The sequence below is a fragment of the Lissotriton helveticus genome, chromosome 5_1 (genome assembly GCF_964261635.1).
Source record: "Lissotriton helveticus chromosome 5_1, aLisHel1.1, whole genome shotgun sequence".
In the NCBI taxonomy this organism is placed as follows: Eukaryota; Metazoa; Chordata; class Amphibia; order Caudata; family Salamandridae; genus Lissotriton; species Lissotriton helveticus.
In genome coordinates, this window is record NC_136065.1 from 270,757,713 (window position 1) to 270,771,107 (window position 13,395).

General features: G+C 41.3%; 1 protein-coding gene across 2 annotated transcripts in view; it reads left to right on the forward strand.

Annotated features, from left to right (window-relative positions):
• CDK5RAP2 (CDK5 regulatory subunit associated protein 2) overlaps positions 1–13,395 on the forward strand; it is an 841,564-nt gene that overhangs the window by 339,776 nt on the left and 488,393 nt on the right. For both annotated transcript variants that reach the window (XM_078642183.1, XM_078642184.1), the window contains one exon: positions 9,921–10,076. In XM_078642183.1, the coding sequence (XP_078498309.1) occupies positions 9,921–10,076 (156 nt within the window). The remainder of the gene's footprint in view (positions 1–9,920; positions 10,077–13,395) is intronic.

Sequence of the window (13,395 nt, forward strand, 5' to 3'; positions counted from 1 at the left end):
TTCAGGATTCCTGCGAAATGTATGGGGGAATTAGTTGATAATAAGGAGTGAATCTCTGCAGTCGTCCTTGCGACTAGGAGATCATACGTTTCTTTTGATGACGTGAGTCTGGTCGGCGTCTGAAGAAGCACTGTTTTCATTCTGCTTAAAGTATCTATTCGAATAGAAGTAATTTTCAAGTTGGGCCATGCCCTTGCCTCCCTGTCTGGAAGGGAGCTGGGGAACAATAAGCGTCCACAGCACTTGACCTTCGCAGTCGTAGTTACGAGATAAGGAGTCCCGGGCATAAGACTACAGCATCTGCGATCTACAATTAGAATGTAACTCCCATTATAGAGTCTTTGAAAGAATGGTTCTATCTCTGTTGCAGGTGCGCCTAGCTGGTGACATGAAAGGTTATTTGAGTTCCCTTCACAGGCTCCATGCAAACTAATTCCATTACACAGAAGTGTACCGCTCAGTGACATTGCACAATTATTGCCACTAAGAAACACTTTCTGTCCTTTATTACTGACACATGCATGTGAATAGGGCAAGTTCCATGTTGTTTTAATGTACCCCTTTCCCAATTTTTCGTACATGCCAGCCTGTATATATTTTTGGCAGTATTGAAACCTGAAGGTTGATATTGGAATATTAATTATCCCATGTATTATCCATTCACTGACAGGTCGTTCTGACATTGTCACTGGTAATCTCTCGAGTTTCTCAATGCTCAGGATTGTATAATCAGCACCCTTCTGGGCCATACTGATTTGTTTATCAGTAAGGTTAAAGATATTGAATAGTGACGTTGTGTTGATTAAACGCCAAGGCACATAGCCTGAACGCAGATTTTGTAACGTCCAGCCAAGCTGTACAATAGAACGCAATTGAGACTGACCGTGTTGTAACAACAGTAAGTCTTGCGATATTATGTCGATTGCTGAAGACACAATGCTGTCCAGAGAAAAAATTCTGGAGGACAGAGTCATTAACCCATTGTCCACTACAGAAAGTGATTTTTCCAAATTAATACGGTCAATTTCCCGTATTCTTTCTGCTGTCTCAATTTGAGTCACCTTCCAGGCCTCGTTGTATGCTGCATATACAGAGGCTGCTATGAAACGTTTCTGACGCTGTTTGCGCGGTCCCATAATGAAATCACGCAAGTCAGCACCATCAGTAAGTAAAGTTAGGTGTTGCTTAATTTCTGCCAGTGTGGAAGTCTGTAGCCACTGAAGGCATAATTTGCCCACACTGTAGGTGGTTATTATTCCTGGGTGTTGTCTTTGGGAATATCTAGGGTCTGGCCTGGTCATTTTGAACCCCTGTGTTTTGTTCAGGAATCTGTTTTGACAGTTATTAGTATCTGTGGGCCAGATCAACCACTGTTTCCAATCATGATGTGTTCTGTTTTGGTTTAATACATAATTTACGTCTATCTCTTCATCTGTGGAGCTATTGCTGTTCATTGTTGGTTTTGGAATAGACGGTTTATTTAAGTCTTTGATTTTGGCTAAGCCAAGACAGGTAGTTTGTTGAACAGTGTCATTTAAAAATATAATTTGTTCTGGGATCATGCAGGCTCTAAACAAAGATTCTATACCCTGTACTTGCCATTCTTTTGTACCCCAAACACTTTTTACTTCAACATTTTTGTCCCAATAATCAAAACCAAAAGTATTCATTTGTTCAAAGAATGAGTCTGAATATATCAATTTCGTGTTTATCATGGTCTTTGTCCCTGTCTTATTTGACAATTTGAAATAAAATGTTTCGGCATTACTTGTGTTAAAACCTGAAAAGTATGAATATTTGTCATAAACGGTTCTTGAGCTTCCTTTTGGAGGGGTTGCACAATGTTCCCATTGATTATAATTTAAAACATTTCTAGGTTGTGCAGATCTATGTAGAAAATGGTTACCATAGTGGTTATAACAGTACATACTATCATAATTTGTCGAACCCTGCAAATAATCATGTTTGGTAAATTTAGCAGACATCACTAAGTCAGACATCATATTATTTATACTTTCAAAGTCCCAATCATCAGCAAATGAGCTTGGTTTTACAAAGTCACTCAACGAGATCTTAATTTGGTGTGGATATTTCAGGATTTCAACCGGACCATAAATTTCGTAGTCAGTTTTGTCCCATGCTACCCCACCCGGTATAGGATTGGCTGTGAAGTTGACTGAAGAAAGTTCTCTTTTCTAGACGTGTGAAGATGTGTGTGGTTTGAGGATCAAGTTGATTTTCTGACTTACTGTGTCCATTTTAGCATATTTTCCCTCAATGAAGCGTCCCAAAGTTAGTACCATGATGAGCCAAAGTATGAGGATAAATGCACCAAAACCCACCCAAAATTCAATCCATGGAGAAATTAGATATGTTTCTTTCAGTTGTTTCAAAAGTACTTTAACTTTATCTTTAAAGGTTTTTGTTGATGGCTGTGTTTTTGATTCAGTGAAGCCTTCAGAGGAATCATCGAAGTTTATGAAGTAGCCGGATGCAGTTCTGTCAATTGTTCCAATTGCTTCAGGATTACTGTTTCTTGCATAGTCGTTTGTTACTTCATTATAGATTGGTGTGTCTCTGCTAAATGTTTTTATTTGGGTTTTCAGAGGTCTAAGTTCCATTGCATTGTTGCATAGTCCTTGTTGTAGTTCTGTAGGCGTTTCGAATGTGATTAGCCTCTTAGATTGAACCTCTGTGTTAGTAGCAAATCTTGGTGTTCTACTACTTCTCGGGAGTCCACTTGGCCTACTATTTGTTATCGGCCACATGTTGTGGTTTTACCAGGTCGATGGATACAACTCGGTTCTCCTTTTTACCAGCAAGCGGCGGTAGTACAACTGATCTTATCCCGTTGACAGACAAGACAGGAACTGCTTTTCTGTAAGAAGGCCCAAATTCCTTCTTTACCGCGATCTTTTCTCTGACTAGATCCCCGACTTTTGGAATCCAGACAGGTCTTGCTGGGACAGGTGGTGGTTCTTCAGTGGTTGTTGGCTGCTGTTTCAACTTTATGTTGCTCAGGTCTTTTCTTGTATCGTTTAAGTCCTGCAAAACAGCCAAACGATCTTTGATATCAAAGCATTTTTCCTTCACCACTGAAGTCTGACTGTCGAGATCTAAGACTAACATCCTAGTTCCAAATAATAATTCGTACGGACTGAATCCCTTCAGAGAATTTCTTGGCAAGTTATTTAGACTACGTTGGACACTTATTAGATGTTTGACCCACCCAGCTCCCGAACCTAATATCCTTTCTGTTATAGATAGCTTTATGCCTTGGTTTTTTCTTTACACCATCCCGTATCCCTCAGGAAGGAAGTGAGAAGAGTCCCGCTGTGCTATGCTCATTTGGCCATGTTTCCCCTCAGGCCGGAGGGCTAGAGTGAAAACAATGGTCAAACGTAGCATGCTTCTAGCGTATATGCCATTTAGACTCGCAAATCTTTGTATAACAGTCCAGACGTCAGCCGAGTGCTGGTGATCTACATTATAAGTGGAAACTAGCCTGTATATGTTAATCGGACGCTTTGCTTTTTACTGTTGATCTTTTCTGGAGTGAAACGACACGGTATTACACCGTTTCTCTCACCACTGCGATTTCTGTTACAGTTTGGGCAGTTCTTTACAAAAATGGTATGATGCAGGCTCATGCCTGGCCACCAGTACCTTGATTGTAATTCTTCCAGAGAATCTTTTAGTTTGAGGTGTCTGAGACCCTCGCCCATATGTGCGTCTGCTATTAACAAGTTTCTCCTGTCCATGTTTGGAATCACTCTATCCCCCACTCCAGGGATTCGAGCAAAAGGGACGGAGTTTGCATCGATTATGTATGTATAATTGAGTGGATAGTTGATCGGTAGCGCTGAGCAGTCGCCTTTTGATGACGTTTTCACCGCCAGCACTGTTTCACCGTCAATATACTTCACTGTACGCTTTTTCCGAGCTACGGAAGCCGATTTAGTTGCTACCGCTGTGGCTGTCTCAGCCAATGAATTCCCTGCAACGTGAACGCCATCACGCTGATGACTCAGTGAGTGTGTCACGTGAGTCTTTGGTAGTTCTTTTTGTAAAAGAGCTATTTGTTCCCAAAGCAGTTTTTGCTTTATTGTTGCACCTGTGTCATCTTTGTAACCGTTTTGAATCCATGTCTGCAAATCGTTGTTATATGATTTGACGCAGTAATATGAATCGGACACTATAAGTGTCGGGAATTCGCGATCCGCATTATCTAGCGCCATTTTCAATGCTATTATTTCAGTCTGTTGTTCTGAATTAATTTCTACTGAGTGTGTTTTTGTTAATAGAGGTCTTAGTTTACCTCCGCGCCACACTTCTTTTGTAATCTCACATGTTGGGTTGTATGCTTGTTCTCCCCAAACGGAGGGTTGAGCATGTCCGTCTGTATAGATTACACAAGCGTATTGTCGTAAGGGCAGAATGTCGATAGGCAGAGGGAATGTTCTTTCATATTCTAGATTTTTCAATTCCTTTAGTTCTGGATCAAAGTAGTAGTATACTTTGTCCGTTGTAATTGAATTCACCCATTGTATCCATTCCGGATTCAATGTTGTTGTTGGTAAATTACAAGGTGTTGTTAATGCCTCAAAGGCTGATTCTGCTGTTCTGACCGTGATGTGTCTACCGTCAGCTTTATCTTTTTCTCTAGCTATTGCGGTTTGAACTGCATGAACAATGTTTTCTTTAATGCTGAATTTCTTTTCAGCTTCTGTGTACAAGTGTGATTTGAATGCAATCGGTACCTTTTCTCCCTCATTAGAGGTCAGGTATGTGAATCCGCATCTTCCTGGGATGACTCGAATCACAAGATTGCGTGTGTTATCACGTGTTTCTAATTTTGTTTTAATTAACATGTCTGTTTGTAAGGATCTCAAAATTTCTGTGTGTATTTGAGTCCAATTGGTTCTTTTAAAATCTGGTAGATCATAAAGGGGTTTGACCCTTTCTGCGTAATTTGCAATGTATGTTCTTCCGAAATTTAGGAAGCCTAGAATTGACTGTAGGTTTTTTTAGTGTTCTAGGTGCTTGGAGTACGGCACATTTCTCTAGGAAATTGTCAGCCAGGCTTTTGCCTTCACTTGATAATTCATATCCTAAGAACAGGACTGTTAGATGGGCAATTCTGGATTTTTTAAAGTTGAATTTGTAACCCTCTGCTGCGAACCCAAGTATTATGGTGTTCACTCTCTTCAAGTGAGTATCCAAGTCATCATCTGTTAGGTATATGTCATCGACATAAGATAATGCTTCGTCATCATATGTTTGTAGTAATTCTGTTACTCTCGCTGAGAATACCCCTGGGCTATTTTTGTACCCCTGGGCTAACCGACAGAATTGTTTTTGAGTGCCATTTATTGAGAACGCAGACAAATATCTGCTCTCTGGTGCTATGTTTTGACAAAAGAATCCATTAGAGATGTCTAATGTTGTTTTGTATTTTTTGCGCACTATGTTATTCATTAGTGCAGCACTATGCGAGTTTTGCACTGCAAAAGTTTTGCAACATGAGTTAAGGTGTCGGTAATCCAAAACTAGACGATATGAATTGTCTGGTTTGGAGACCGGAAACAAAGGGTTGTTCATTTGTGAGGTGCAAGTTTCAATCACCCCCTGGTATTCTAATTGATCTAGGATTTCTTTTACCTGTTTTTTAGCTTCTTGCTTAATTGGGTACTGTCTTTGTGCAGTAGGTTGTGATTCTAACTGGATTTTGTGAGGAGGAGAGTCCTCATCCCATCTTACATGATTTTTGTATAAAGCAGGAGCTTGAGCTACTGCCCACTTTCTGGCAAGTGTGTATTTTTTATGAATTGGGATATGATTTGAGAAGGCAGGCATAATTATTTCTTCGCCATGAGGGCACTCCCTGACAAACTCTGGTGGCCAGTCTTTTTCAGCTAGAAGGATGTCATAGCCCTTGGAGAGATTATCCCAAAATAGTCCCCTTATTTTTCTAGTCTTATCCCCTTCTATACGTAAAGTTATTTCATATATTTTGTGAGGTTTGCTAACTCTGGTGTCTGCAGTTTCCACTTGAAGATATTCATTCGTGTCCACTGTCTCCAGAAGATTCATAAGGACTTTGCGAGCTATGCTCACTTCTGCTGCGCTGTCTAGCATTGTCTGAGCCCATTCTCCGTTTTTCAGTTGTGTCCTCAGTATTCTCGGCATTGTTAACTACCTTGATACTGGCTACCTTCTTTTTTGGAAATTGTAATTTCTTTTTTAGATGAGCAGGTTCCTTGTCTTTGGACTTGGCGTGCTCTTCTCTTTGTTCTGATCGTCCTCTTCTTTCCGATTTCTGCGAGGAAGTCTGAAAAGATTGAGAGGGACGTGTATCAATGTCTTGATATCTATCAGGCTTCTTTATATTATCCCTATTTCTAAGGTTATATCTTTTCCCAGAGGGGTCACTTTGGGGTGACCTGTGTCTCTGGGTCGGAGATTTTTCTCTCCGCCGAGGAGACCTTCCTCTGGACTGGAATTTCTTTTCTTTAGGATTGGATTGTTTGTTTCAATCCCAGCTCTTTTTTTGTGATGTTGAATTATTATTAAAAAATATTTTTTCGGGACTTTCAATCAGTTGTGGTTTTACTGGTATTCCACCTAAACTATCTCTACCTAGTTCCTCATAGGATTTTTCTATAATTCTGGCAATTTCAGCTGGTTGGTCTGCTATATCTGTCTCCTTTAACCTCTGGCGGATCGCCACATTTGCTGCTTCTCCCTTTATGTTGGCTAATAATATAGCCGAGACCTGCTTGAAGTCTTTCAGTAATTTCATACCAAGAGTTAAAGCGGGTTCTGGACCGTATTCGTCTTGAATTTGTTTTAGCACATCTGGTATTACCGAAATGGATGGAACACCGTGCGTTTTTGTGTAGATGGAAGCAAAGACTGTACCCCAAGTGTCACAGTCCTCCACGTGTGGTGCGATTCCCATTGGAAGACAGATAGTCAGAATCCTGTGTTTTTCTAACGGGGTGGTGTCTGGAAACACCGCCTCTATTTGGGTGATTTTTTGTGCTAACCAGAATGGTATTTGTTCCCGTTTAGCTGGTACTTTACCTAGGCAGGATTGTATGTTCTGTGGTGTAATTTTATTTGTGTTCCCCTGGTGAGGGGTCAGCTGTGGAATTTTAATTGCTGGTTGAATTGTTGAAGTCCGCATCACATATTGGACTAATTGTCTATGTATTTTTATTAATTGTTTTAGTTGTGTTAAAAGGTTTGCTGCAGACATCCCATCGATGTCTGGATGTGGTGTGTATCCGGCTAGAACCGGCCACGTTGCTCCTGGTCTACCTAATGGACCGAGCCTGGTGATGTGATTATTATGTTTTAGGGCGCCATTAAATAAGAGCAGATGCTCTTGAAATTTAAGTGGTACTTCCACCTCCTCGAAAGGAGTGTACTCATTAGGAGGGTCCTCTGTTTTGTAATAGTGGAAGTACTTTGTTACAGCATTTGCTGCTGGAAAATGTATCCATGAATAATATACCTCTGTCTGCCGATATTCGTGTGCCTCAATTACGAATATGACTGTGCCACCTCTAGGTGTCAGTCCATTTTCTATAAGTTTTAAAGTTATAGATTTCCTCTTGATGACCGGGATGAGTATTATATCCGGGTCTGTGTCTTGCAGTGCATTATCAGCTGCTGCGAGTTCAGTTGCTATCCTAACTGTTTCTCTTTCTTCATCACTGTCTACCATTTTACCGACAGGAAGGTTATTTAGTTTGTTTGCAGATCAGGTTTCTTATGGAAACAAAGATTAGATGCACAATATTTTGGAACAGTGTATCCTTCAACGTTGACTAAACCAAGGACCATACATAGGAGTTTCCTCCTGCGAGGTCTGGCGGATATTACCTTTTACCCACTCAATAGTATAGGCCTAGACCAGACGTTAACTAGGTCTACTACTGTCGATATTAGACTTAAAGTTTTGGGTTTGCCAGCTAGCTCAGGGTTCACTAGAAACTTTCTCGAATAGGCAAGGAGGAGTTGAACCTCCCTGGATAGACAAGAAGGGATTTAGTTTCTGACAACCATAGAACATGACAACTTTGCTTTCCCCTAATCAAGAGTGTATCTCTAGAGTCGTGTGAAAACAAAAGACGACTTATTTTGCTCAGTCAGTACGTGCATTCTTAGTCTCACCAGATTGTAGAGAAAAGGAAGAGACGGGCGTGTTCAATAAAAGATGTTATTTATTGATCAGTCTCTTTTCTCATACAAGAGAAATGGATCGATATTATTGCAATACTTATGGTTAAGTAAAGTGCATACAATAAAAGCAGAAGTATAAAATAATACTGTAAAAACATTGATATGGTTTCTAAGCCATATGAAGGTTTAAAATGAATAAAATGAATACATACACATTTACATTTGACTAATCGTACTCAACTGGTGTTTCTAACTACGCCTACCCCGTGTACCTGACCTAAGCCTAATACGTGGGCGGGAATAGAAAGTTACAGTTTAAGTTAAGTTTGTTTTGCCAAGTGACTGACTAAAGAATTCTCTGCAAGGGGTTATTCAGTTCTGTACCTGGAATCTAGGATGAATGAGGGATGGTATCTCTCGTCACTGGTCTCGATATTCCAGGCTGCCTGCGAGGGCTACCCGGAAGCGCCGGAGCTGGATTTCTCGGCAGGAGAAAGCAGCGTCTCGTTCTCAGCGCGTCAGGAAGGCGGGGCTGCGCCAGCGGGGTCTGCTCTGCTCTGGGCTTCGGCAAGTCTGGCTGCTCCGATCTCGTCACCACCGCGTGTGTGTGCATAGGGCAATATCGGTAATATTTATACCTTTAAGGTGCCGAGATTGACGTAAGGATGGACATAGATACGTCAATAAGGATGTCATACGACCTGGTCGTTAGCACATTCTTTTGCTGAAGTTCTCGGTGCAATCAAAACAATGGCCGCAGGGTTTTTCCCAGGTCTGTCATAGGTTTGATTTGTTTTGAGAACTCCGTATGCCTTATCAGGGGCTGGAGGAATATCGCTTGTCTAATTAGATGGCAAGCGTTATGACCTAATCAGATAACACGTTCCTGTGCCGTAGTGTGGCTTTATCAGATAACGGTTCCTGCATCATGGGGGTTTTCTGCCTCATGGGATGGCTTCTAGTTAACTTGTTAACCAGAATAGGGTCAGGAATAGATAGGGGGATCGATACAGAACCTATAGGAATACATCACAATACCAATCACCATATGTGGGACTGTTACATGTATAACACAAATCTACAAACATGTATTTATTTTTAAAATGGAAGAAATGTACAATGCAGAAAAAAGTTCTGCAAAGATTTTCAAAGTATGGAACTCTCTTTACATTGAATGGGTGAACACAATAATTCTAATCAGGATTTTGAAAATAATTTGTATTTGTGATTGGGTAGGTTGTCTATGTTCCAGCAAAATCTTTCAAGAATGGATAAATAATTTAAAAGCTAATTGTTACCAGGTATGTCGATCTAGTATGCTGAGGAAATCAAATGTTGCTTTTATTTGTGTACCAGATTTAGAAAAAAAGCAAAGGAACGGTATGAACCCTCTTTATTGCTCCAAATAAAAATAGTTTCCAGTTCAAATGCACTGCGCCTTTCGCTGTCTTTGTACCTTTTGGAGGATTCTTGACAACATTTACACCTGCCTTCTGGTTCTACTCAACCTCCTGGTGTGCTTCAACATTGTCTCTTTTATAGCTTTCTTGTTAAAGCAAAAGAGAATGTCCAGTGTGCTGCCAAGAAATGGGATTAGGAGAATAGGAGTGAGTATGGGGAGTATAAACTTTATAAATAAAACTTCTAGTAATGTGTCTTGATGCTTTTTCTCTGTTGGATTAAACTGTGGTCATTTTTTGTAACATTTTTATTTTTTATTGTACATTTAGGAACGTGATGGTGCAATTAAAGAAAAAGATGATGAACTTTTACAACTTATTAAGGAACTTAAGTGTCTTAAGAAAGTTAAAGAAGAGCTGAAAGAAAAAGAAAGCCTTATTTATCAACTCCAGGATGCATTAGCAAAAAGGAGTGATGGATTAGAGGTAACTACAAAACGAAAAGATTTACAAAATTATGTAGTTGAAACTAATTTCTAAATGGCTAAATCAATTGTTACGAGCTGCTAAATAAGTGGGGGTCGCCTTTGAGCCTTCAGAGTGGCATCAGTGAATCAGTGTCATGGAGGGAAGTCTGAGACTTGGAGCAGGAGGAAAGGAAGGGCTCTCTTTCTTTGATATGGTAAAGCCAGAGACTTTAATGCAGGGGACTATGATTACCAAAAGTCTTGCTACAACCTTTGCCCCAGGAGGAGGGGGGCGCAGAGCGTTCTAAAGCATATGCATCCTCCTGTGTGGGGTACACAGGCTTTTCTGCAGGGGACTATGTGTTCCATGAACCTTCTACAAGCAGAGAGGGGCAGAGAGTCCCATAAACCCTGCTTGTGTAGAGCGGGCAGAGAATGCTATTAAGCATGTGTGCGGATCATGCTGCACAGGATGCGCCTGGGCCTAGAGTTGGCCAGTTTGCGGGCCGGCCCGGAGGAGGCTGTGCTGGGCCGCCCACATTGGTTCTGGGATACTTTTTGTAAGCTACTGGCAAGGGCATTTAAATCGGCTTTGCCTAGCTCCGATAGTCCCCAGCTTATTGATTCTGGCCCACCCACAAAAAGGGAAAAAAGGGTCAATGGCAATGAAGTAGAGCCAGATCATCTTGATACGCCTTCGGTGTGTGTGTGTGTGTCAAGCAGCTGGTATTGAAGTCTCCATAAGCCCAAGCCCTTGTGTAGAGCAGAATATTTTTTGGGGGCTAAATGAAGGTTCATGATTAAGACTTACATGAACCAATTGTTAATTGCTACAATTGGCTGGCACTTATTTTTCCTCATTGTATATTGACAGTGAGCAAGAGAGGGAAACACACACAAAGTTAAAAGACTGAGGAAGCAAAAGTGGGAAAAACAGGCACAAAGGGAGAAAAAAGGGAACGGAAAGAGTGAAATATTGGGGCAGCAGCATCTCGTAGTGAATTAGAGAAGACTGAGGTTAATTCAGCACTACTCTGCCTTGGTATTCGGTGCACCGGTTTTTAATAGCCCTGCCAGAGCAGAGCTTTGGGCACCCACACTTATTCTTTTACAAATAAAGCACTGACATGTGCCCGCTGTTTGACATCCTTGGTGCTCTTGAAAAAGAAATTTAAAAATGTACAGCAACCCGGGCAAAAGACAATTCTGTGCATGGTTGCAGTATGCACCATGCTACATCATCTTCTGCTTGTCCTAATAGTGGCCCTCTCGCACACCCTTCACCCAAATATAATCCAGGATCTGCTATTTTACTTTTATTAGAAAATTAATCAGGTCCTCAAGAGTATGAAGAACAAGGAGGTAACTGTCAGTGCTGGGTTGCCCCCGGGTAACCATGCGCTATACAAGCACATAATCATTCATTCATTCAGATAAACAAGTGTACAAGAAAAGAGCAAGTCAGACCTGATAGAGATAGCAATCCTGTTATCTACTTACCACCTAAAGCATGTCCATATTTGTTGTTCTTGTTAATGATCCAGTGCTTGCATCCAGAGTCTACAGCTTAGCTAAAAAACAAGATGTCGTTGGCTTATTATGCATGCAAATTTTAACATGGCTGACACCAACATCCAATATGTAAGAAGGGTGAGCTGGAAAGGCAGCCGGAACCCCAGCCACCATCCCCTGATTCTTAATGAGTTCAAGCTGGGAGGAGCAGTTCATTAACATCTTTGCTGGAACATCACTGGCATTGCCCCAAAATGGCTAGATAATGCCAAGAAATATAATGTCATCATGCTCCAAGAAACCTGAGACATGAAAATGTTGTGCAGGATGGTTATCATAAATTCTGTATTCCGGCAGACCCATCAGCCATGGTCATACTGGGGGAGGGAGATTTTCAAGTATGTGAATTTTAGTATTTTTTTATACATTTTTACTGGACTGGAGTGCAAGACTTCCGTTCCACCAATCCCTTTCCTGCCTCAGGTACTGAAGAAGATCAGGAAAGACTGTGCCCAAGTGACCTTGACTGGCCTGGACTGGGCCATTAGTGAAGAACCCGGAGCTTCTGAGGTTAAACATCTGCCTTCTGATCAGGCTTCCACCTTAGGAGCACATCCTGTCTCCGCAACATGGCAGCATCCTGCACTTGAGTCGTCAAAACCTACATAGCCATATGTGGAGATTGAGCGGTGATAGTTAAATATGTTTGACCTGCCCACGAAAATGATGGATGTTATACTTTGCTGCCAGACGCCCTTTGATCGAGTCAATCTACCGTGGTCACTGAGAAAAGGTGGTTGCCCGCTGTGGAGTCCTAAATATTGATCCTTTGTGCAGGCTAGACTTTATGAAGTTCTTTTGTGTGGACATTTGTTAGACCAGCAGGGCTTTTCAGTTGGGACTGTAAAAGGTTGCTTGTCAGCCTTGCTAGCTTTTCTGTTCACCTGACCAAGTGTCTTTATCCAAATGACTGGTTGTGATGCTTTTTTCTTTTATAAAAGGATTAACACATATTAGACTCCCAAAGCAATTTGTGATGCCTCAGTGAGATCTCGACCTGGTCTTGAATTTCTTGATTTGCACGCCCTTCAAGTCTGTGCACAGATCAGCCTTATGAGCTAAAAATGGTGTTTCGATGTTCTCATTGCCATTATGTCGGCACGCTGCATGAGTGAATTGCAGGCACTGGTCAGCTCCTCCTTAAACCATGTTTTGCCCAAAAAAGTTAGAGCTGACCCTCAGATGTCCTTCCTTCTGAATGTTGTGACACACTTTCTTGTCACTCACATTAATGACTTTCTTTATGCTGTATCATCTCTTGATTGAGAGAAGGCTTCATCGCCTTGACTAAAGAGAGCATTTAGTTTTTACTTGGATCGAATGAAGGATCGGTTAGATGATCAGCTTTTTATTGAGTTTTCTGGGGTGAAACAGATAAGGTGGTTCAAAAGAGGTCTTTACCTATGTGGGTAGTCTCTGTATCAAAATCTGCTACGCCCTGGCCAATTTGCGAAACACTGAAGGGACTGAAGACCTGAGGGCCTGCCAAAGTAGCTATGATGGCGATGGCATGGTAAGTACATCTGCCAAGCTGTAAGGTGGGCATCAATACATCACTATGTTCTACTGCTTGGACAGGCAGGTTCAATGGAAAGGTCATTTTGCTAGCTCGGTCTCATAGGTCACAGAATCTCCACCTTTGATAGGTATTGAAAAGGAGATGAAATTGTGGTTAGAAGTATCCTTCCGAAGAACAAGTTACTTACCTCGGGTAACACTATATCTGTTGATACTCAAATACCTACAGATTTCTCACTGCCCTCCCA